Source organism: Moschus berezovskii, chromosome 18, assembly GCF_049115385.1.
Source record: "Moschus berezovskii isolate FMDL1 chromosome 18, NW_MosBer_1.0, whole genome shotgun sequence".
Taxonomy (NCBI): Eukaryota; Metazoa; Chordata; class Mammalia; order Artiodactyla; family Moschidae; genus Moschus; species Moschus berezovskii.
Genome location: NC_142477.1, coordinates 37,576,379 through 37,601,907, shown reverse-complemented (window position 1 = coordinate 37,601,907; position 25,529 = coordinate 37,576,379). Strand labels below are relative to the sequence as shown.

At 45.1% G+C, this 25,529-nt stretch overlaps 1 protein-coding gene across 7 annotated transcripts in view; it reads right to left on the bottom strand.

Annotated features, from left to right (window-relative positions):
- Positions 1-25,529, bottom strand: part of RAI14 (retinoic acid induced 14) — a 172,254-nt gene that overhangs the window by 65,928 nt on the left and 80,797 nt on the right. For all 7 annotated transcript variants that reach the window (XM_055422196.2, XM_055422198.2, XM_055422199.2 and 4 more), the window contains exon 3: positions 2,037-2,167. In XM_055422196.2, the coding sequence (XP_055278171.2) occupies positions 2,037-2,167 (131 nt within the window). The remainder of the gene's footprint in view (positions 1-2,036; positions 2,168-25,529) is intronic.

Sequence of the window (25,529 nt, the reverse complement as noted above, 5' to 3'; positions counted from 1 at the left end):
GCCTGGTTCCTACAGAAAGCTTAGCCCTTTGAGCTTCCTTGTGGCTCCCAATCAAGAGTTGGGGTCTCCTCTATGGGGTCACCCTTTTCTATGGGTGCTGGGAAGAGGGGTTAATTTGGGGCTTCCCAGGTGGCACTAGTGGTAAAGAACATGCCTGCAAATGTAAGAGACGTAAGAGATGTGGGTTTGATCCCTGGGTCAGGAAGATCTCCTGGAGGAGGGCATGGCAACCCACTCCCGTATTCCTGCCTGGAGAATCCCACAGACAGAGGAGCCTGGTGGGCTACAGTCTATGGGGTCACAAAGAGTCGGACACGAGTGAAGCAACTTAGCACACAGCATAGCACTAAAATGGGACAATTCTCCCTGACAATTTGCCATTTATTCTTGATATCTATGCTTCAATCTACACTCAATCTAATTTCCAGAGAATGGTTCTCTCTGGTTGAATCTACATGGGATACTTTTAAAACTATGGATTCCTGGTCCTCTGCCTAGACCAAATGATTCAGAACGTCAGGGTGGGCATAGCATCCATATTTTAAAAAGCAACCCAGGGTGGACTTCCCTGGCAGTCTTGTGGTTAAGAATCCGCCTTCCAATGCGAGGGACATGAGTTTAACCCCTGGTCGGGGAACTAAGATCCCACAAGAGGTGTGGCAGGACCAAAAACAAAGTTGAAAAAAAAAATAAAAGCACTCCAGGAGCATCGAATGCCAGATCTGCCAGAATTGAGCTACAGTAATCTAGGACAAGAAAGGAAGGGAGCTGGCTTTATCAAGTGCTCGCTGTGGGCTGGGCGCTGTGCAGCTTTTCACACCTGGCATCTATGGCTCTAGAGGCCCCTCCTTCATCCTTTTAGAGGCGTTCTGGCCATAAGCGTAATCGCCCCGAGCAAAGCACTCAACCTTGCAGGGTCAGGAGATCAGGAATAGATACCCCAGTTTCCTTACCCTTTGGGTGGGACAACTCTGAAGCATACTTTAATCCTGGGGTAAGTAAAATGTTAGGTTTTGTGGGCCACACAGTCCTTAAGACTCAGATCTGCCTTTGCAGTGCAGAAGCAGCCACGAACAATGCTCAATGAACAGGTGTGGCTGCATTCCAACAAAATCCGATTTACAAAGGCAGACAGTTGGGCCATAGTCAGCCAACCCCTACTCTAAGTCTAGACAGATTCACAGAGGTCCTTAGTGGGAATGAGTCTCAGTTGCTCATAGCAGTAACCTGTCAGTAACATGCTATAGAGGCTTCATTCCCTTACTGTCCACTTGCTGAGATCATGGGCTACAAAAACTTCTTGCACACCTCAAAACCTGCTTCTGGGGTCACCCAACCAATGTCAGTATCTTGTTTTATTCTCATAACTACCCTGGAGGTTGAATACTGTCATCTCCACTGTATAGTGAAGAAATTGAAGTGTGAGGACTACACAATCCTAGCTGATAAAAGTCCAGATTAGAAATCTAAAGTCAATAACCTCTCTGTAAGATGACCAGAGTAAGGAAGGACAGAGGATGAGATGGTTGGATGGCATCACTGACTCAATGGACATGAGTGTGAGCAGGCTCCGGGAGATGGTGAAAGACAGGGAAGCCTGGTGTACTGCAGTCCATGGGGTCGCAAAGAGTCGGACACGACTGAGCGACTGAACAACAAATACTATAAATAATAAGGTTTCATGGTTATGAAAAAAAAAAACTTTCTCTTTTATGCTGTTTCTAATCTGGGATCGGATTCATTTCCCACCTATAAGTCAGCTGGTTACAAGGCTGGTGCTATTTGTTCTCTGGCAAAATCTTTGGTTACACCAAGAAGAAATGTAACCATTCAAGGCAAAACTCAAATGTGTAACTTGGAACTTGAAGAGAGAGGAACTAGACTAAAATATCCTCTTACATATTTTAACAGGGGGTGGGCGGTGGGGGTAGGACTACATGCACTTGCAAAGTTCCCCTAGGGATCCTGAGAACTTCAGAGAACCAGCTGAGGACCCAGGACCCAGCGGCTGTCAGAAGCCAATCTCTTTAACTTACGCGGTCTTGCCCTCGCTGTCATGCTTGGTGGCGCTGGCCCCCTTCTTGCCCAGCAGCGAGGCCACCTTCTCGGCATCTCCATTCTCCACGGCCTGCAGCAGTCGGTCATCATTCTTGTTCCACTCGTTGGTCTGTGGAGCAAAGGGGACACAGAGAGCCAGTAAGTGACAGCAGCCACGGCTATCCTGCCTTCAGGATCCGGAACCTCCCGGCTCTCCACCCTCCCCGTCACTCAAATGAGAACCAGCCCTGCAATGGGCAACTGTAAAAATACCTTTCCCTTCACCATGGAGACACCCAAAAAGGCTGGTTTCCCAAAAGAAAACATCCACAGTTCAATGAAATAGGGGTCGGTCACCAAACTCTGAAACAAAGCAACTTCTTTCAACTGAAATGGGGAAGATGAAGCAACTTTCAAAGACCAAGAGGCCGGTTTACACATTAGCTTATTTGCGGCTAAACTTGACAGCTGGCACCGCAGAACACTGACCTTTGACCTGGTCCACAGCTCACCGGGCCCATAAACAGGACCAAGCAGCCACCAGCCCAAGGCAGCCTGAGGATTTACACAAGTGGCCCCCCATCCACTTTTGCTGTCTCCTCTCCCGGCCCATTTACTGCAGTTTTGAGTTGTACGCTGGTTTTAAGTAGTTGTCTAGGCTTCCAGCTCAACAGAATATCACCAGAAACAAAACTTCCTTCTGAACGAGCTATTACATATCAAATGGCCCTGAGCAAAGCGTCCACCACCACGGATCCTCAGCCCCGAGAGAATAATTCTGCAGACGGCAGTAACAGGAAAGCTTTCGGCGGCACAAAAACTAATTTCTAATCTTATTAAGGGATAGAGAAGATCTTCCTATCAGAGCAAAAAGAGCCTTGAGTACTAAGAAGTGTCCAACGTGGAAAGGCAGCAGTGAGCCGCTGAAGATCTTAGAGAGGAGAACAAACTCGTGATGGAAGAAGGGTCAACAGGAGGCATGTGAGGCAAATGGGGCTCACAGAGGAGGAAAAGCCCCGGGGAAACTGCAAGCCCAGCCTGCTTTCCAGACACACCCCCCCGCACCCCTGCTAGGCCTACTTTCTGGAGCCTCTAGGGATGGACACCTCTGCCCTGAAAGGGAATCTTCCTCTCTCCCCAACACTTTCTACAGACAGGTCTCTAGGGCTGGCTGCTTTCCTGTGACCCTGAAAATAAGAATCACCAGGCAATTCATATTAAAGACTCTGCCATGGACCACTTCCAGGAAAATGTAGAGGAGACACTGGAGATTTAAATGTAACAAGAGGGAATCTTTCAAAGGATTGCAGTCTTCCATGGGCTCAGGACAATTTGCATCTCTCGGCACTCATGGAACCAGAAAACTCAGTAAGACTGTGCCTCTCATAGAGCAAGGGTGGGGCCAGCAGATGGCCCCAGCACCCCTCCCAACCCCAGCCTAGAGGCAGGGCTTTCGAGAAAGACACAGGCCACGGAAGAGGTAACCCAGGTCTCAAGGCAGAGAGTCTCAGGGTTGGACATCTTCCATTTCTCAGGACTCTCCTTTCCCATGAAGGGGAAGCCCTCCTTCTCCCTGCCATCATTGAGTGTAAGAACACAGCGAGAGGGAACTAGGTCTGGATGAAAATCACACATCTGTCCTCTGGGCTGCGTGAAGTCCAGGATGCCACGTGGCTACTTACATGCTTCAGATAGTAAGTCACCCGAAAAAATAAAACAGTTTCCCAAGGCTTTGAACTGAACGATCACTGTCCTTGCTCTAAAGCTTAAAAGGTTTAATCTAGAAAATGTCCAAAGCCAACCTCTGCCAGGAATCATTCCAGAATTGCACAGTCTGTGATGATGGAAATGTTCTGTATCTGCAACTGTCCCAAAACTGTAGCCACTGGGCCAGTGATTCTCAACCAGGGGTGACTGCCCCTCAAGGGACATTTGGCAGTCGTGACATGCAGTTTTGATTGTCATGACTAGGGAGTCCTACCAGCATCTGGTAGGTAGAGGCTGGAGTGATGCTAAACACCTTACAACGCTCGGGATACCCCTCTCCCTGAAACAACTATCTGGCCTCAACCACCAATCTCGCATTAGCCACGTGTGGCTGTTGAGCACTGACAATGTGGCCAGTGAGACTGAGGAAGTGAATTGCAAAATTTAATTTTAGATACCAAGTGCCAGGAGCTAGTGGACATCACATAGAACAGTGCAGCTCTACACAGAGGCTCTCTAAACAGTGTTCAGCAAAGAAAGAACGTTGTCTAGGCCAAATCATCCACCATTCTCCTATAATTTACTCACAGAGAAGACACTGGTTTTATCTTTTATTACAAATCAAGTTTCCTGAGACTCCCCTGGTGGTCTAGTGGTTAAGACTCCACACTTTCAAGGCAGGGGGCATGGGTTTGATCCCCGGTCAGAGAACTAGGATCCCACATGGCATGTGGCATGGCCAAAAAACTAATAGTAATAAAATAAATTCACATGTCTTAAAAAATTACTTATAAAAAACAAAGCAGGCTTCCCATTGAAGGGGAACAGAACAAATACATTGCCCAAGGCACAAGTGTTTGTCAGTAGAATCACAGGCTTTACTTAATGACAAAATGTAGCAAACACTAAGAGAAATGGATTGCAGCTTACTTCCCTCCAGACTGCATTTTACAAGCCACAACAAAATAAAAAAACGTTTACTGAAGCACATTTCCAACCAGTTATTCCTATCTACATCATCCCAACTGCTCCATTATTAGCGTTGTCTTTTAAAATCCTTCCCTAACTTAAACTGACCCAATTAAAACTGGATTGGGAAGATCAAAAGGATATTAAATCTCAGAGGACATGATTGAAAGTACTTAAGCAAAGAAAGGCCACATGAAAGGATTTTCCTTCTCAGTGCAACTAAGGCACTCAACTCTTGGTTGAGAAAAATCTGATTGCAGGGGCTCCCTAAAATTAGTTACATGTGCATCTGTTACCGGACACGCATTCTTATGCCCGACACACAGTGAGGCCCAAGAAACTGAAATGTTGGGATCTGGCACAGAGAAAGGTTTATTGCAGGACAATGCAAGGAGAAAGGGTGGCTAATGCCCCCACTGAACTCCCTGAAAGTTTCAGCAAAATATTTCTAAAGGTCAGGTGAGGGAGGGGTGTTCCAGGGTATGTGACTGGCTCCTGCACAATTCTCTGACTGGTTGATGGGTGTTAACAGCATCTGTTCTTAGGGGCCAGAAGGTCTGCGGGCTCCGAGCTCCTGATCATCAAGTAGTTCTTCCATTTAGTGGTGGTTTTCTAGCATCTGAAAAACTCAGGAAATGTGTATGAGATACTATTATTTGGGTACTTCAGAGAGGACCCACAGCAGAGGATACGGGGGAGGGGTCTGTCCTGGGAGGCCCCATGGCGTCCTGCTCAGTTACAAAGGTGCTGGGAGCGTGGTTTTGCTGCAGAAGCCATGGAAGAGCTGGGCACCCACAGGCATGTGCGCACACACTCCATTCCTTGCCCCAAGCATTTCTTCTATCTGGCTATTTCTGAATTGTATCATGTATAATAAACTGACACTAGAAAGTGAAGTGCCTTCCTGGGTTCTGTTTGCTATTTCTAGTGAATTATCAAACCTGGACAAGGAGCTGTGGGAACCCTTGGACTTTATAGCTGGTCAGTGAGACATATGGTTGGCTGAGGACTTGAATCTGGCATCTAAAGTGGGGGCAATCTTGTGGGATTGAGCCCTTTATCCTGTGGAATCAGATGTTAACTCTGGGGCATTAGTGCCAGAACTGAACTGAATTGTTGGACACCAAATTTTTGTCAGGAAAGTTGGAAAACTTTCTTCATATGAAGGACGCCCCACTCTCATATCTGGTATTGTAAGCAGACAGGTTAGGGAATCCCTGGAGAAAGAAACCTAGGAACTTTCTTGACAAAAGAGAAGCCATTCTGTCCTAAGCCATTTTGTGATCTGAGTCTGGCCACAGTGCTTGCCCCTGAACAAGTCTCAGTAATCAGGGAAAACAAGAAATGCAGAAACAGTAAAAGAAAGTCAAACAATAGTGCAGTGACAAAGCAGAGTCCCAGTTCCTCCTGAGGGGATAGACATAATAACAATACATCTTTGAGAAGGGCTTCCCTGGTGGCTCAGACGGTAACGAATCTGCCTGCAATGCAGGAGACCTAGGTTCGATCCCTGGGTTGAGAAGAGAATGGCTACCCACTCCAATATTCTTGCCTGGAGAAGTCCATGGACAGAGGAGCCTGGCGGGCTATAGTCCATCGGGTCTCAAAGAGTCAGACACAACTGGGCAACTAACTGACTCACACACCTGCAGGAACTAAGGCCCCCACCCAGGTGGAGGATGGAATGATAACGTTGACCCTCCTGACTTCAATTAACTAAAGCTTAGATTCTGTTGATCTTTACACCCCAATTCTATACTGAGTTCTCCTCTGCTCAAGCCCCTGCAGGAATATGAACGTTGTTGTTCAGTCATTAGGTCATGTCCAATTCTTTGTGACTCCATGGACTGCATCATGCCAGGCTCCTCTGTCTTCCACCATCTCCTGAAGTTTGCTCAAATTCATGAGACAGTGATGTCATCCAACCATCTGGTCCTCTGCTGTCCCTTTCTCCTCTTGCTCTCAGTCCTTCTCAGCATCAGAGTCTTTTCTAGTGGAATATGGATGTACCCTTAGCTTAAAATGTCCCCCATTTTGCTGTTGGGGAGGCACTGGTTGGGGTGAGATTCCCAGTGTTTCTCCTGACTTGCTTCAATAATTAATCCTTCCTTCTCCAGATCTCTGGCTTGGTTGTGTCTATTGGCTCAACACCCATGATAGGTAAAGTGTGAACTTTTGTCATAACATTCCAAAGTTATTCACTCACATTCTGAAATAGAGGAAGCCCACCATCACATCAGCAAGTCCTCTCTCACCACTTCCCAAGGAACCCCTCTCCCTTATTGGCAATCCCAACAAGGCAGGCTCAGGGCAGACGCAGCTCTGCCTCACATGGGGCTCTTGGCCCCCTTATAACAGTGTTTTCAACCTCGTACTGGGTTAATCCAACATTAAAAAAAAAATAAGAACACCAAAATATAAAAAGAAATTTTAAGCATCACATGCATAATATGTAATAAGGCTAAACATTCCATGAAACTTTTAAGTATGTAGTGGGTAATGATATAAAATATATTTCTTACTGGGGTATCACAATAAAAAATAAATGGACATCAATGTTTCAGAGTGCAGTCATCCCATCCCTCCGCCCACGAGGGGCAGCCTTCTAAAGCCCAGTGCACACCCTGCAGGCACTTCCAGCCTTTCCTGGTGACCTCTCTCAGCTTCTCCTCCCAAGGGCCCGCCCACTCACCTCCACTGAAGCCCGCAGTCTAGACTGGATGAAATATCACGTCCTGGCTTTTGTGCGCCAGCTCAGCATGTACTCATTTTGTCTCCAGCTCCCTCAAGGCACTGACAACAGCCTTTATTTCTTACCCCCATGGTGCCGAGTAAATGCTCAGTATCTGATGATTTTAGTAGGAGTTTCTTCCACAATCTCTGACTTGGGAAGTGTTTTTTTCATTTCTAAAACTCTTTCATCCTTTTGCAAAATAAAACCTATTTAATCTGTTTCAGATTTTTTTTTTTTTTACACAAGCTAAACAAATCCAGCTCTCTCAACTTTTCTTTCTAAGGCCACTTTTCCAAGATTTTAATCATAGATACTCTTCCTCCAAATCTCTTCCCAACCAAGGATCCATGCCTCATCAATTCATCAGGGTAAACTCAGTGTCTCCCAGTCACGGGAATGGTCTGGGAACTGGTTAAATATACAAACTCCCCCCAGGCCCCATCCTGGAGGTTCCAGTCTCAGTAAGCTGGGGGGTAGGGCTGGGGAGAGAGCCCTGGACTGATCCAGGTTCAACGACTGCTCTGATCGCAAGTTTGGGGACAACCGGAACCCATGCTAAGGCTAAGCAGAGAATTTACTTGAAAGAATTTTCTTCCTCCACAGTGTTATTAAGGACAGGGATGAGAGAAGAGAAGAATTCTTCACTTTTGCCTCATGGAAGTTAAGTATTTCACTTCCTACAAAAGCTTAATAAATATACTAGGCTTTCCCTAGGAGTTGCATGTGGAACCCATGTATAAGACACGTATAAAATGTTAATGAAAGCATTGCTCATAACAGGCAAAATTTACAAATAATCAAATATCCAATAACAGAAGGTAAATAAATTACAATATAACCAAGCAATGGAATACAACACTGCAATGAAAGTGAACGAACTACAACTGCATGCAACAACGTGGACAGGCAGTTAAAACAATATTGGTGAAAGTAGCTTCCCTTGGGGCTCAGCCGGTAAAATTCTGCCTGCAGTGTGGGAGACCTGGGTTAGATCCCTGGGTTGGGAAGATCTCCTGGAAAAGGGAAAGGCTACCCACTCTAGTATTCTAGCCTGGAGAATTCCATGGGCTGTATAGTCCATGGGGTCGCAGAGTTGGGCACAACTGAGCAACTTTCACTAACTAAGCAAGACACCAAAGAACAGAATAGTATGACTGTGTGAGTATAAAGATAAAAATAGGAAAAATGGATCTATATTGTTTAATGGTTCATATATGTAAAGGTGGTAAAACCATAAAGAAAAGCACAAGGTTACCACAGAAGTCAGGATAGTAGTTTGGGCAGAGGCATGGCATCTGATCAGAAAGGGACATCTTCTAGAGTCTGGCTCAGTTTCCTGCCCCGGTTATAGTGCCTCCTGCAGATGTTCACTGGGCTTCCCAGGTGATAGCGGTGAAGAACCCGTCTGTCAATGCAGGAGATGTAAGAGACGCGAGACATACAGGTTTGATCCCAGGGTCAGAAAGATTCCCCAGAGGAGGGCATGGCAACTCATTCCAGTATTTTTGTCTGGAGAATCCCATGAACAGAGGAGACTGGTGGGCAACAGTCCATGGGATCACAAACAGTCAGACACAACTGAAGCGACACAGCATGCAGCACACACAGATGTTCACTAAAGGCTACATTCTCATTTATTGCACTTTTCTCTATATGTGATTTATTTCACACACACACACACACACACAGAGTTTAGAAAGAAGACTTGTGGTTCATTCTCTGGTCAAACCAACACCAGATCAAATGCCTTTGGACGGTTTGCATTCTTAACTTGCTGTCTTCTTGTCTCCACACTGAACGGAGCCTGCTGTCAAAATACAGTTGTTAGGAGGCCACACAAACCTCCAGGAGAATCTGATAAACATATGGACTTTACTCAGAATAATGTGTACAAACACACAAATGTTTGCATTCAAAAGAGTGTTCTCCAGCTTAAATCCCTACCCCCAGCCCATCCATAACCCCAAATTAAGAATTCCTGGCATAGAGAAAGATATGCTTCAGATTTTCAGTGTTTCTGAGTTGAAATTCCAGCACCAAAACCTCCCATTTAGGTGGTATGGAGCAGGTCATTCACATCTGAGTTTCTCTATTCCTATCACTAAACTGGAAGGAATTCTACTTGGTTATACAATGCAGTTGTTTAGTCGCTAAACAACTTATGACCACGTGGACTATAGCCTTCCAGGCTCCTCTGTCCACGGGATTTCTCCAGGCAAGAATACTGGAGTGGGTAGCCATTCCTTTCTCCAGGGGATCTTCCCAACCCAGGCGTTGAACCCATGTCTCCTGCATTGGCAGGTGGATTCTTTACCGCTCAGCCTAATATAAAGGGCCTGGCACACATAAGGTACCAAAAAAAAAAAAAAGATGATTATGATTAGGCTTGAATTAGATGATCTGCACTGTTCCATTTTTGGTTTACACTCTGAGTCTTTCAAAATGTACAAATTAGTAAGGATGGTTCACAACACCTTCAAAGGCAGTCAACGCCTTAAATTTGCAAATTTTCTACTATGCTCCTTAAAAAAAACAACACACATTTTAAAGGGCTCTAGAGAAGACATTCGCAGACATGAAATTAACTATTTTAGTGACTGTGGCTCACTTTTCCAGGAGACTGTTTAAACAGACACTATTTCAACAGAGCACGCTGGGCCCCATTTGCAAGTTCAGGAAGCCATATGTTACGCTCCGGAGACATGTGTAATGTGTCAGCTATGAAGGGCAGCATGTGGGAAAGGCAGACCTTACCTTCCATGTGGGCTCCAAACATTCCTGCTAATATATCACATAGGGGATTTTCAATGGCTGGCCTGTAACTGTCCTATTCATCAAATCATTTCCAAATGACACTCACTCACTTAAGAGCTTTTCCTTCAAGCTTGGCCTTTTGAAAGTCTAGCATGCCTCCTGCCAGGATACCAGAGACCCTGTCAACCGCGTGATGAACACTGGGCTTTGGCAACTGGCAGCGTCTGCCCCTGGCCAGACATGGCATCACCTTCTTTTATTTTGGTTTAATCACTGGGAACTGAAAAACCAGTGGAAACTGAGTGGTCACAGGCATTGGACTAGTGGGCAGGTTTGAGTTTTGGAATACACCAGCCCAAACCAAAATAATCCAGTGGCACAGAGTGATCCAGGAAGAGAAAGTTTCTTTGACTTCCTTTAGGAAAAATGTTGAAAACCCTAAGGATCAAACACTTGCATAGCTCCTGCTGGATGCAGCTTGAGCAGCCATCTGGAGAAGTCTATTTGAGAGATTATCTTTGGAAAGATGGCATCTCTCTCTCTAGTTTATGGAAAGGAGACTGTTTTGCCAAAACAATCAGTTAGGCTAAAATGAACATTAGACAAAGGAGACACCGTTTTCACCACTGGGAAGGCCTCAGATTCATACCATTCGGGGAGACAAAAAGAACACATAGCTCTCATTTTAAGAAAGAGGACAAGAAGCTGACACACTTCAAGCCAGATATTTTTCCCTGCTGACTGTTCAGCTCAGTTCAGTCGCTCAGTCGTGTCCGACTCTTTGCGACCCCATGAACCACAGCACGCCAGGCCTCCCTGTCCATCACCAACTCCCGGAGTTCACTCAAACTCATGTCCATCGAGTTGGTGATGCCATCCAGCCATCTCATTCTGTCGTCCCCTTCTCCCGCCCCCAATCCTTCCCAGCATCAGAGTCTTTTCCAGTGAGTCAACTCTTCGCATGAGGTGGCCAAAGTAGTTGAGTTTCAGCTTTAGCATCAGTCCTTCCAATGAACACCCAGGACTGATCTCCTTTAGAATGGATTGGTTGGATATCCTTGCAGTCCAAGGGACTCTCAAGAGTCTTCTCCAGCACCACAGTTCAAAAGCATCAATTCTGTTGACTGTACCAGTCAGTAATTATTAGATATCTACCTACTAGGTGTGCTAAGGTGATTAGTCGCTCATTCACGTCTGACTATTTGCGACCCTACCGACTGCAGTCTGCCAAGCTTCTCTATCCATGGAATTCTCTAGGCAAGAATACTGGAGTGAGTAGCCATTTCCTTCTCCAGGGGATCTTCTCCATTCTACAGATCTTACATTCGTGTATTTGTTCTTTCAATCATTCATACTCTTTTACATGATTGGCATCAGTTCAGTTCAGTCGCTCAGTCGTGTCTGACTCTGCGCAACCCCATGAATCACAGCACGCCAGGCCTCCCTGTCCATCACCAACTCCCAGAGTTCACTCAAACTCATGTCCACAGAGTCGGTGATGCCATCCAGCCATCTCATTCTCTGTCGTCCCCTTCTCCTCTCATAGTCTTTACTAAATTTTCTATATATTGAGACAAAATATAACCATATGAGAAATATGCCAACAATATGAAACAAGACATCAGAGTGAAAAGGGGAGTAAAATTGGAAATCAGTTCAATAAAAGAGAGGGACAGCTTTCAGCTGGGGCGGGAAGGCTATCTGACTGGATGATAAAGTATACTCTGTAATGAGCAATATTTACATTACTGGAGAGAAGACACAACAATTGAAAAATGCAAGATGTATTCAGAAGAGAGTGTAAATAGTGAGCTGATCCAAGTGAGGCCTTACAAAACTGTCCTTTTTAGCATCCATGGAAAACCCAGGAAATTACTAATACACCAGGACTTTAAAATCTCACCATCCTCCTGTCTAACAAGCCCAGCAGCATCATAAAGAGCCTTCTATATAATGTGAGTTACTTTGGACCAAAACACAGGTTCATCTAAAATGAGTTTCCCTCTCCCCACATTTTTATGTCAGATTATTCACACATGCAGGAATCACTCTGAAATCTGTCAGCTTCCCTTTAACAGACTGTGTTATGTGATTCCACATAAATGATGAATGCAATGACATGGACATAACACATTATCATAAACACCTCCATCCAGAAACAGGCTGGTCCCTCCACCTGACCCCCTTCACAGATCACCCTATTCATTTCTGCCTGCCCCCCACTCACTGCTCATCACTGGACCAGGTCACTTCCCCTTGTTGGGCTCTCCTGTGCTTCTCTTCCATAGCATTTGGCACAACCGTAATTAAACAGTATTCCTAGAATATCTTTAAAGGTCTGTCAACTCTCATTGGACTATGAGCTCAATCCAGTCCAACGGCCAATGGCCGGCTGATGGCCAGCATCTGTCTTGTTTGTCATAAAGCCTTGGCTCCTGGCCCACTGCTGCCAGATGGTAGGGGCTCAATTCAGAGCTGGTCCTTCACCAGCTTTGTTTTCTTCCTTTTATTTGGGAGCCAGTACTGATTAACCCCTCCTCCTTTGTCTTAGTCCCAAAGGTACATAAAGGCTCCATGCTCCTATCAAATGCCTTCCTATGACTATGCTGGCCGGTGTTAAAAACATTATTCTATACTTCAAAATCATGTCACATGAGGTAAAAACAGTCTCATGGGAACAGACAAAAGCCTGGAAATAGGTCAAACCAATTTTACCCTTCAGGGAGTAAAATGGTTCCATGCAATTCAATTGGGCTCAAGCACTCATTTATTTTATTTACACACATCAACCCAGGGTGTGTGTGTGTGCGCGCGCACGCTACTATGCAAAGCCCTAGGGATGAAATGGCAAGCCACTCCAGTACTCTTGCCTAGAAAATCCCATGGATGGGGGAGCCTGGTAGGCTGCAGTCCGTGGGGTCTCTAAGGGTTGGAAACGACTGAGCGAATTCACTTTCACTTTTCACTTTCACACATTGGAGAAGGAAATGGCAGCCCACTCCGGTGTTCTTGCCTGGAGAATCCCAGGGACGGGGGAGCCTGGTGGGCTTCCGGCTATGGGGTCACAGAGTCGGACACGACTGAAGTAACTTAGCAGCAGCAGGGATGAAAAGACGGCTATGAAGTAATATTGACCCTGAAGATGGTTCCATCCAATTCATTTGGGCTCTGGCACTCATTTATTTACATACATCAACCCAGTGTGTGTGTCTGTGGGTGTTACTATGCAAAGCCCTAGGAATAAAAAGATGGACATGAAGTAATGTTGACCCTGAAGAAACTGACACACTTCTGAGGACAGAAATACACACAATAACTACTTCATCATCTGTCAGTGCTCGGCCAGTGATGTGAACTGAATCCTATCAAAGCCCACAGGGGATACTATTATTACCCAAACAGCTAAAACCATATAGTTCTAAGAACTGTACTATAGTTTCTGCTTAATATGACATAATTGCAATTACATACAATGTTATATAATATTACATAAATGGTACCTGGTGGCTCAGATGGTAAAGAATCTGCCTGCAATGGGAGAGACCTGGGTTCAATCCCTGGATCAGGAAGATCCCCTGGAGAAGAGAATGGCTTCCCACTCCAGTATTCTTACCTGGAGAATCCCATGGACAGAGGAACCTGACAGGTTACAGTCCATGGGATCACAAAGTCAGACACGACAGAGCAACTAACACTTTCGCTTTTCAACAACATGACCTAAGACCATAAATACAATTTAATATTAACAATAACCCTAGGAGGCAAGTACCATCCTGAGTTCACTTTACAGATGAGGAAACGGTCACAGAGAAGCTAAGAAACATGTAAAGGAATTCTTGGTTCTCTCAAGAGAGGAAAGCTAAAAGCAGTTCAATTTAAAGAAAATGGATTCACTTTTCAGGATGAGCAAGATTTAAGTGTGTTTCCAGACTGAGGCAAGTGCAGAGGTCCATGGAGAAAGGAGGAAGGAGAAACATAAGGATGGAGGGGGCAGAAGAGAGGATCCAACTCAGGCAGAAGGCTGATCTGTGAATTAGAGTTGTGTCAAGATGGAAGGGCGGCAGAGGAAGGTGATCAGAGTCACGGGAGGAGAGAAGTCGTCAGTTCATGGTTTACAGCTTCTGTTTGCTCGGGGAGGCAGGTGGCAAAGGAGGCTGAGTCAGTGGGGGGCTAAGGAGCTTGAAAAATGTTCCCAGTAGCAAATGTTCCCAATAGGTCCTGCGGGAATGAGAAAGGAAACCCAGTTGAAATGAGTAAAGGGGTTTTCAAGCAGCCCTGAAGGTCCAGCTGAGAGTAGGAATTATAACTCCATAAAGAAACCGTTTAGTTGAGTCATATGATTTTTTACCAGAAGCATTAGGTAGGATGGGAGCAGAGCCTCGGTAGCTTGATCCATGCCTGGAGACTGGGAAGACAGAGAAAGCAGAGATTCCAGGGTCAAGAGGACGGGAGGTGCCAGTGAACAGGTATTTGAAATGACCATGGGATCGGGGCAGATAAGGGTAAGGTCCATGGCAGAGTGCTATAGACCAGAGTCAGGTTATTGGGTGGGTCATTTAGATGAATGTCAGAGTTTCCACTATGATGGCAGAAAGGAAAAACAGAAGCTAGTAGCCAGATTCCTGGAGAAACAGCCCCCAAAAGATGGTGAGAAAGTGAGATGAGGGTGGCCCAGCATAACCAAAAAGAGAAAGGAGTGATGAGGCTGTAGGGCAAAAGGATCAAGTCTATATTTTAAAGAAATGGCTTCCTGGGACTTACTGAGTTACATACTAGTCCTTCCTGGATGCTCTAAAGAGTTGCTTTCATTTCAGTCTAAGCACCTGTACTGGCTTGAATCGTGTCCCTACAAAATCCATGTCCCCCTGCCCAACCCGAGAATGTGACAATTATTTAAGCTTTAGTGTTTTAACTTTTTTGGGTTGCACTGGGTCTTTGTTGCTGTGTGCGGGCTTTCGCTAGTTGCGGCGAGCAAGGGATACTCTTCACTGTGATGCGTGGGCTTCTCATTGCTGTGGCTCCTCCTCTTGTGGAGCACAGGCTCTAGGTGTGTGGGCTTCGGTAGTTGTGGTACAGGTTCTGTAATCGTGGCATACAGACTTAGTTGCCCCTCGGCATATGGAATCTTCCCAGACTAGGGATTGAACTCATGTGCCTGGCATTGGCAGGCAATGGATTCCTATCCACTGGACCACCAGGGAAGTCCTGACCTTCTTTTGAAAGAGGACTTTTGTGGGCTCCAAGCTCCTGACTAGTGTCCCTACAAGAAGAAAGAGATGAAGACATGGAAGAAACAGGAAGAAGGCCATGTGATGACAGAGGTAGAGACCGGAGTGACGCCATTAAACAAAGAATGCTGGCCACCACCAGAACCTACAAGAGGTAAGAATTCTCCCCTAGAGTCTTTGGAGGGAGTATGGGCCTGACAACACCTCAATTTTGGGCTTCTAGCCTCCAGATCTGTGAGGGAACACATTTGTTGTTTTAAGCTGCGTGGTTTATGGCAGTTCCTGGCAGTTCTAGGAAATGAACACACCATCCAATCAGGTTCCTATTATTATCTTCATTTTACTGATGAGAAAATAGATGATCAGCAAACATACATGTGTTGGCCAAACTCACGAGGCCAAAAGAAGTGGAAGAATCAGGATTCAAACCCCAGACCTCTGGATCTTTTCCACTGCACAGTCCTACTCCTTTCATATGCTCACTGCACTGGGGAAAACCAGGCAGTACGCACAGGGTGGCACGGTGGGTCACATGAGGCAGAGGGACAGACCTCAGTCTGGCGGCACAGACTGGAAACTGAGCTTTAAGTCTCTTTTAAAAGCAGGAACTCCCCAAAAGCAAACCTGTTATGATACATGAACTTTATAGTCATACAAAAGCATTTAAAGTATGGCTTTATTCATAAGCATCTTCAAAGTAAGGCCTCTTTGAACAGTAAGCTCATATCAGTTCAGTTCAGTCACTCAGTTGTGTCTGACTCTCTGCGACCCCATGGACTGCACCACACCAGGCTTCCTTATCCATCACCAACTCCCAGAGCTTGCTCAAACTCATGTCCATCGAGTCAGTGATGCCATCCAACCATCTCATCCTGTCATCCCCTTCTCCTCCTGCCTTCAATCTTTCCCAGCATCAGGGTCTTTTCCAATGAGTCAGTTCTTCCCATCAGGTGGCCAAAGGATTGGAGTTTCAGCTTCAGTGTCAGTCCTTCTATTGAACACTCAGGACTGATTTCCTTTAGGATTGACTGGTTGGACCTCCTTGCTGTCCAAGGGACTCTCAAGAGGTTTCTTCAACACCATAGTTCAAAGAATCAATTCTTCAGTGCTCAGCTTTCTTTATGGTCCAATTCTCACATCCACATGAGACTACTGGAAAAACCATAGCTTTGACTAGACGGACCTTTGTCAGCAAGGTAACGCCTCTGCTTTTTAATATGTTGTCTACATTTGTCACAGCTTTTCTTCTAAGGAGCAAGCGTTTTTTCATTTCATGGCTGCAGTCACCATCTGCAATGATTTTGGAACTCCCCAAAATAAAGTCTGTCACTGTTTCCACTGCTTCCCCATCTATTTGCCATGAAGTGATGGGCCCGGATGCCATGACCTCAGTTTTTTGATGTTGAGTTTTAAGCCAGCTTTTTCACTCTCCTCTTTCACCTTCATCAAGAGGCTCTTTAGTTCCTCTTCACTTTCTGCCATAAGGGTGGTGTCATCTGCGTATCTGAGGTTATTGATATTTCTCCCGGCAATCTTGATTCCAGCTTGTGCTTCATTCAGTCCAGCATTTCGCATGATGTACTCTGCATATAAGTTAAATAAGCAAGGTGACAATATATAGCCTTGATGTATTCCTTACTCAGTTTAGAACTAGTCTGTTGTTCCATGTCCAGTTCTAACTGTTGCTTCTTGACCTGCATACAGATTTCTCAGGAGGCAGGTCAGGTGGTCTGGTATCCCCATCTCTTTCAGAATTTTCCACAGTTTCTTGTGATCTACACAGTCAAAGGCTTTAGCATAGTCAATGAAGCAGATGTTTTTTTTCTGGAATTCTATTGCTTTTCTATGATCCAATGGATGTTGGTAATTTGATCTCTGGTTCCTCTGCCTTTTCTAAATCCAGCTTGAACATCTGGAAGTTCTCGGTTCACGTACTGTTGAAGCCTGGCTTGGAAAATTTTGAGCATTACTCTGCTAGCATGTGAGATGAGTGCAAGTGTGCAGTAGTTTGAACATTCTTTGGCATTGTATACATATTTATGATTCATAAACAAATAAAATTTGATTTAATCAAAGAATATTAATTGCATAAAGGGTGATATGTGTGTAACAACGAACATCTTAAGGCCTGAGCAAGACAAGACTTTACTTCCACACAGACAGGACACCTGGAGACATGTCTGGCTATAATCCAAGCACAAACCACAGGTATTTTTGGCCTCAACTTGAGCACAACAGACAGGCACAACTCCTGAGATTTGCTCTTTACTCAAGGGACACAGTATAGATTTCACATGAAGTATCCAGATGAAATGACTTCATCCACACATTGTTAAGCCAAATGCCTGAATGCATGGTCAGGGTCAAGTGGTCAGAGAAAAGGACCAGGGTGGTCACTTGCCCTCATCACATCCAGGCATCATACACTTTATAGATGTTAAATGAAGACCAAGGGACAAAACAAGAGCTAAAGAAATCTATGAGCAATGGAAACAGTCCCTGGAGTTACAAATTCTACCAGATCTGACTTCTCTGTATCTTCTGCTGCCTTCTCCACCCCTGCACTGGTCTTCCCCTCTCCCATCTCTCCCCTCTAGAACCAGCCAGTTCAACCAGTGAAAGCTGGACTCCTCAGTGGGGCAGGTGTCCACCTAGGACTAGCATATCTCCATTGCCAGTGGCTCATTTTCTTATTCTGAGGATCAGAGAATATTTGAGGATCCCAAGTTTAGGGTGGGAGGCAAAGGCAGCTCCCCCTACTTAGTGTCCCCTAACCCTAGCCATGTGTAAGTCATGGGTGACTACAGTGCATCAAATAATGTCCCCTGTTCACATCCATCTAGAATCTCAGAATGTGACCTTAATTGAAAATAGGACTGTGAGATATCTCAAATCCAAAGACTGGTATCCTTATAAGAAGTGAAGGCACAGACACGGGCAAGAAGGCCAGGTAAAGACAATGAGTGAGTGGTGGTGGTGTAGTTGCTAAGTCATGTCCGACTTTTATGACCCCACGGACTGTAGCCTGCCAGGCTCCTCTGTCCATGGGGTTCTCCAGGCAAGAATACTGGAGTGGATTGCCATTTCCTTCTCCAGGGGATCTTCCCGACCCAGGAATCAAAGCCCGGTCTCCTGCACTGCAGGCAGATTCTTTACCGACTGAGCTATGAGGGAAGCCCCATGAGTGGGTAGCAGAGGTTAAAGTAATGTGTCTACAAACCAAGGGATACCAGCAGTCAGCAGAAGTCAGGAGAGAGGCATGGGATCGTTTCTCCCTCAGCACTCCCCAGAAGGAACCAGCCCTGCCTGGGCCTTGACTTTGGACTTCTGGCTCCTGAACTATAAAAGAATACATTCCTGTTGTTTTAAGCCATCCAGTCTGTGGCAGTCCCAGGAGTCTAAGACAATGACACGCGGAAAGAGGGTTGCTTACCCAGCACAAAACAGCCTGCAAGGACTCCATCCCCACGGACTGTGGTCAACAGAAACCTTCCGGGGGGGCCCACAGATGACATCGATTCGGTTCCTATTTGTTCACAGTCACCGGGGCACAGACACACAGACATGATGAGCCTGTGTCAAGGTGGCTGTGCCTAGCGTCTATCTCAAGGCTGGTGGGACTGCCAAATGTTTAAAAATCCACTTCTCTTAAGTTTCTGAAAGTTTTTAGAGGAAGAAACTTTTTGTGATTAAAATAAACAACGTAATTGTTTACACCCAATGTTTTTCAAAGAGTATGGCTAGGTGGCTCTAGGTGGCTAGATAACAGAATCACCTATGTCTCTGGGAAAAAACACGAGGGTTAGCTTTTAAAATTTCTCTATGTGATTCTACGATCAGCCAGAATTATTCTTCCCTGGGCAACAATGAAGATGACAAGTTAGCGTATTTAAACATTAAACTGGACAAGAGGCTGAACCTCAACATTCCCTACCTTTCTGCACTAAAGATGGAACAAGTCCCAGTAGGCAATCAAGATGCCTCACAACGAGAAAAGAGTCTGAACCACTCTCACAGCACCCTCCTCTCAATGCGTCCCTCGTCTTGATGTCCATGCCCTGGTTAGAGGTACTTGCACTTGTGATATTGTGATCTATAATAAGAAATATATACCTGATCTCCGTCCCCATCTCCGGCGCAGAGCTCCTAAAACCCTTGGAATTTTCTAAGTGGTGAGAGCAAAAGGAAAAAAAAAGGGGGGGGGTCTTTTGTCATATGAATGAGGTGACTTTTGGACCACAACTAAGGATGGGGGCTGACTGCCAGAAGAAATCACCATGTGATTAGAGGGCTGGAATTTTTGGTCCCCTTCCCCAACTTCAGGAGAGGAGAGGGGGCTGGAAGTTTAATCCACTGCCAACGGCAAATTATTTCATCGGTCATGCCTGTGTAAAGAAGCCTTCATAAAACCCCAAAAGGACAGGGTTTGGAGAGCTTCCAGGTTAGTGAATACCTGCAGATGTAGAGAGGGCATGAGAGCTCCGTGCCCGTTCCCCATACCTTGCCCTAGGTATCGCTTCCATCTGGCTGATCCTGAGTTGCATCCTTTTATAATAAACCAGAGTTCTAGTAAATAAAAGGGCTTCCCAGGTGGCTTAGCGGTAAAGAATCCACCTACAATGCAGGAGATTCAGGCAACATGGGTTCAATCCTTGGGTTGGGAAGATTCCCTGGAGGAAGGTATGGCAACCCACTCAAGTACTGTTGCCTGGGAAATCCCAAGGACAGAGGAGCCTGGTGGGCTACAGTCCATGGGGTCGCAAAGAATGGGACACATCTGAAGTGACTGAGCACGCACGCAGGCACTGAGTTCTACGAACTATTCTAGTAAATTCATCAAACCCAAGGCGGGAAGGGTTATGAGACCCTCTGATTTTTAGCTAGATAGTCAAAAGTACAGGTGATGAGCTGGACTTGAGGTGGGGGGTAGTCTTGCGGCACTGAGCCCTTAAGCTATGGAATCTGGTGTCACTTCCAGGTAGACAGTGACAGAATTGGGCTGACTAGTAGGACACCCAGCTGGTGTCAGTGAATTGCTGGAAGGTGTGTGGAAAACCCCACTGACTGTAACTGTTACTAAAATCTTATTACCAATCAAGCCAGAGACCCTGGCTTACCTCTCCCTCTCTCCCCCAGCTGATTACTCACTAACCACTGTTGACAACTGCTTCTTCAGTTTCCCTTGCACCGACTTCTTTTCCACCTTACAGCCACTGCCTTTCATTAATCCAGTTCAGTTCCACAAATACCTGCTACTGCCAGGCATCATGTTAGACACTTCGGATGGGGCTCTCCTCTTTGCCAAGTCATGGGCACACTGACAGGTACAGATACTTAAAGAACCAGGGAAAAGGCTCTGACACCGATCACTGTTTATCTGGAACATTTCAATAGCCTCTAAACTGGCCTTTCTACCTCCAGGTCCTCACCACCCCCAGCCCTCCCTTCTCCCAAGCCCTCTATCCTGGAGATTAAATGCTCTTGCTTCTTGTTCTGGCTCACAAAAGCATCCATGTCTGTCTATGACCAACAGGGGACCCCATACTCTTTAGCAGCTCTCCACACACACATACAAGGGAGGACGTCTCTTAATTCAGTTTCAAACCTTCAATTCCACTCTGCCCGGCTCTCCCTCTGGCCCCTGCCACCCCCCCACACAAACGTTCTCAAGCCAATCTGTTGGGCTTCAGAATCCAAGTTATACCTTCCCCTTCTACATGAAACTACTCAATTTTTCCTCGCTCTTGTTTTCATCTTGCCATCTCTCTCTGCTAAGGAGACATAAAGTTGCTCCCTGCCTTCCATTTTAACAAAGTTTTACACGAGCATTTGAAATATGTGGTTTTCCCATTTCAAGTCTCACAGAATGGCCAGGGAGTACAGGGCTAAGAGCCTGGAGTCAAACCTGTCTCTCTTGCTTACTAGCTGTGCACCCTGGATAAGTCATTTAACTCCCTATATCTCAGTTTCCTCATTTGTAAAATAGAAGATAACAGCACATTTAAAAATATCTGACTCCCCAAACAGACTGTATTTGATGACAGAAAATTTCATATTCATCCACAATGCCCCCTGCCTCCGGAGTAATCTGGATATCTTTTAAATGAATCAATACATTAAAATAAACCCTTTCCACTTTGGAGGAAACTGGGTTCCCTGTTTCCCAGGACTCCCACTCATCACCACCACTCCAAATTTCTAGCTGTGCTGCCCCTGGGTTTTGAAGCCTCAAGGATCAGAAAGTGACTTAAATAATCAAAACACTACACACACATAAGCACACTGTTTAATCTTATCAGAGGTTAATTTTAAACAGTCTGGCTATTTTAATGTATTTGAGGCAAGAGATACCATTGATTTATTTACATCCAAATTCTTGTAGTTCTCAAGAAAGGGCATATCTGTTATAGCCTTTCTTCACTCCAATAATAGCGAACCCAAAATAAACTTCAATATCCACCCATAGGGGAAAAAAATCTGTCTCCAACAAATTATTTCAGCCTGAAGTCTGAAGGCAGAGGGCAGCAGTTTTGAAGCACACAAGATGAGGGGCTGTGACATTTACCAACAGTGTGATCTTTCTGAGACTTCCCATGAGCTAGTGTATAGAGGGCCCTCCTGTATCACTGTCTCCCCGATCCCCCCAGACAAAGGGCTCCCAAGCAGAGCCCAAGAAGACTGAAGCGTGTAACTGCACACTTCCTAAAAAGCACAACGGACAAGTCAAAACCAAGGGAGAGAACTTTGGAAAACTCATCAAGTTTCCCGTATGTAAAGCCTCATTCATTATCCTTTTCGAGTCTACAAGGGATTCCCAGAAAAGTGTCTTGCTTAGAACTGTATGATTCAGCTAGGCACTGAGTGCCAAGAAAACTCAGACAAAAGTCTCCTAAAGAGGGAAAATTCTAGTCAAGCAATATTGGAACTCTAATGTGTTGCCTCGGGCTATGGTTCTGACCTTTATCTAATATAGAAGTCGGGAGTCTGCAGTTTGGACATACATACTGGAAATGAATGAGTCTTTTGATAAAACAATGAAATAAAAATAAACACCATGGATGCTTTTGAAATTCTGAAACTCCATTTTCTAGGGCATGTTACACACAGCTTATCATCACTCATGGTCCATTTCTACTGAACGTCGCTTGGTGTGTATCTAGTGGTATCCCACACTGTCAAGTTCAAGGGCAGGGGCTCTGGCTTTTACATCTGTATCCCAGGCACCTGCACCAGGGCTGACTCATGGCCCGTGATGAACACACATTCGTCGAATGACTGAATGTTTCCCCAAGTGCAAGACTCTAGTAAAGCATTAGGGTTTTTAAAAGATAGCAGTGCTGCTGTGAAACCACTGAGGAAGTAGTCGTATCTAACCATTCTCCCAAGACAGTCTTTCCTCTTGGGAGCTAATTAAATGTTATCTTGACACTGTCATCTTGACACAACTCCTGCACTACTGGCCATCAACAGACTCTCTCCTCTTTATTCTAACAAATCCAAACTCTTTTCACCATCAGATCCCCAACTTCATGCCTGCTTACTGAAACGCAGTATAAGGTAGTGCTTTAAAGCAGGGAGCCTGAAGCCAGACTTCCTGGGATCACAGCCTGGTTCCAGCCCCACGACCTGGGACAAGTTCCTTAACTCCAGGGTGCCTTAGCTATAAAAATAAAAGATAATAAGAGTCACTTCTACCATAGAGTGATTGTGAGAATTAAATAAATCAAATGTTTGCAAGACATTTAGAACATGGTCTGGCACATTGTAAGCATTCAGTATGTGTTTGCTAATATGGTTATTATTCACACTCCTAAGGGAAAGCCCTTTGCTATTCTGAACAGTGGTTCTCTTCCTCTAGGAAGACTGGCTGAGGTTCACGTTCATCATACACTCCCGTCAATCCCAAATTGATGGCAACAGCACAGATGAGACTGTCTGCAAGTCCCAAGGCTCCAGCTGAAACTCTCAGCTAAGCTACTAATGTGGTTGGGATCTCAGGAAAATTCATTCATGTCTTAAATATCTTGACCGATTTATCAGTGTCCTATTAAAATGAACTGCAGCATATAAAATGAAGAGAAAACTTGCATCTGCTCAGGAAACCACAGAAGGATGATAGCCATAAGCCAGAAACTCCAGGGAATCTCTTATATCTAGTTTTAGGTCAGATGGGACAAGCTGGAGGAAAAGCCAATGGACTAATGACGATGACAAGCTTGCCTGCCAGAAAGAGACTCTAATGAACTCCATTGATGATCCCTACGCCGGGCTGGAAGAAGCACAAGCTGGAATCAAGATTGCTGGGAGAAATATCAATAACCTCAGATATGCAGATGACACTACCCTTATGGCAGAAAGTGAAGAGGAACTCAAAAGCCTCTTGATGAAGTGAAAGAGGAGAGTGAAAAGGTTGGCTTGAAGCTCAACATTCAGAAAACAAAGATCATGGCATCTGGTCCCATCAATTCATGGGAAATAGATGGAAAAACAGTGGAAACAGTGTCAGACTTTATTTTTTTGGGCTCCAAAATCAATGCCGATGCTGATTGCAGCCATGAAATTAAAAGATGCTTGCTCCTTGGAAGGAAAGTTATGACCAACCTTGATAGTATATTAAAAAGCAGAGACATTACTTTGCCAACCAAGGTCCGTCTAGTCAAGGCAATGGTTTTTCCCGTGGTCATGTATGGATGTGAGAGTTGGACTGTGAAGAAGGCTGATCGCCGAAGAATCGATGCTTTTGAACTGTGGTGTTGGAGAAGACTCTTGAGAGTCCCTTATACTGCAAGGAGATCCAACCAGTCCATTATAGAGGAGATCAATCCTGGGTGTTCATTGGAGGGACTGATGCTAAAGCTGAAACTGCAATACTTTGGCCACCTCATGCGACGAGTTGACTCACTGGAAAAGACTCTGATGCTGGGAAAGGTTGGGGGCGGGAGGAGACGGGGAAGACCGAGAATGAGATGGCTGGATGGCATCACCGACTCTGTGGACATGAGTTTGAGTGAACTCCGGGAGTTGGTGATGGACAGGGAGGCCTGGCGTGCTGTGATTCATGGGGTCGCGGAGAGTCGGACATGACTGAGCGACTGAACTGAATTAGAGGGATAAAGGGAGATGGTGAGGATGACCACTCAGCATCACTATGGAGTGCACCCCATACCAACAGGACACTGAAAAACACAGGAGGCACCAGTGGCCAGCCCAGAAAGGGGCACTGCGCCAGCGAACTGCAGGCTGGCCCTGACACTGAACTCCAGCATAGATGAGAGCTTCTTGCTACAGCCACCTCAGATTCACCCGTTCCTCAGGTTCCTGGCCTTCTGAAATGCGTTTGTGGATTGAAATACTCAAATAGGAATCTTATTGTATCTGATAGAACCCACCTCTCCTCTCCATTTCAGATGAGTACAGCCTTTTTTCTATAAATATTAGCTGCCAGAGACAGCACAGGTCCTAAAAACAGCTCCAACAAGTCCAAAAGAGGCAAATTTCTTCGAGGAATCGGAGCACATTTGTTCCCATGAAACAGAATTATGCTTTAAGAAACTAGAGCAGTTTTCAAATGTGTGCGTTCAACCAGATTCAGGAGAAAAAAACCGAAACTATTCCACAGAACAATCTGAAATCAAAGATGACTACATGAAGATGCCAAATTTAAAATGTGTGGGGAATGGTAAAGAAAAAGTCTAACTCAAAGGAAAAGTAGAGAGATATAATACAAAGGAGAGGAAAAAAGATATGAAAAAAAGAATCCTGGCAAAATATGATGTAGAAATCTAAGCAAAATAAAGAAATAAAAGAATTAATAGAGAAAAACTACCATGAGCTAAAGAAAAGCATGTTTCCAAGTGTGGCTAGAATTAGTGAATGGAGAGCAGGGGAAAAAGACCAGCATCTTGAGACACATTTTGCTGAAATTTTTTAAAATTTGAAAACAGATTATTTTCAAAGGCTCCCAAAGCAGGCTGGCTCAGATTTCCCTACAACACTGAACACCAGGATGCAGTGGCCCAACACCAACAGAGATTTGTTTTGTTTTTTAGCTATTATTTTTATATTTTTAATTAAAATAAATAAAAACCAACAGTGTTGTG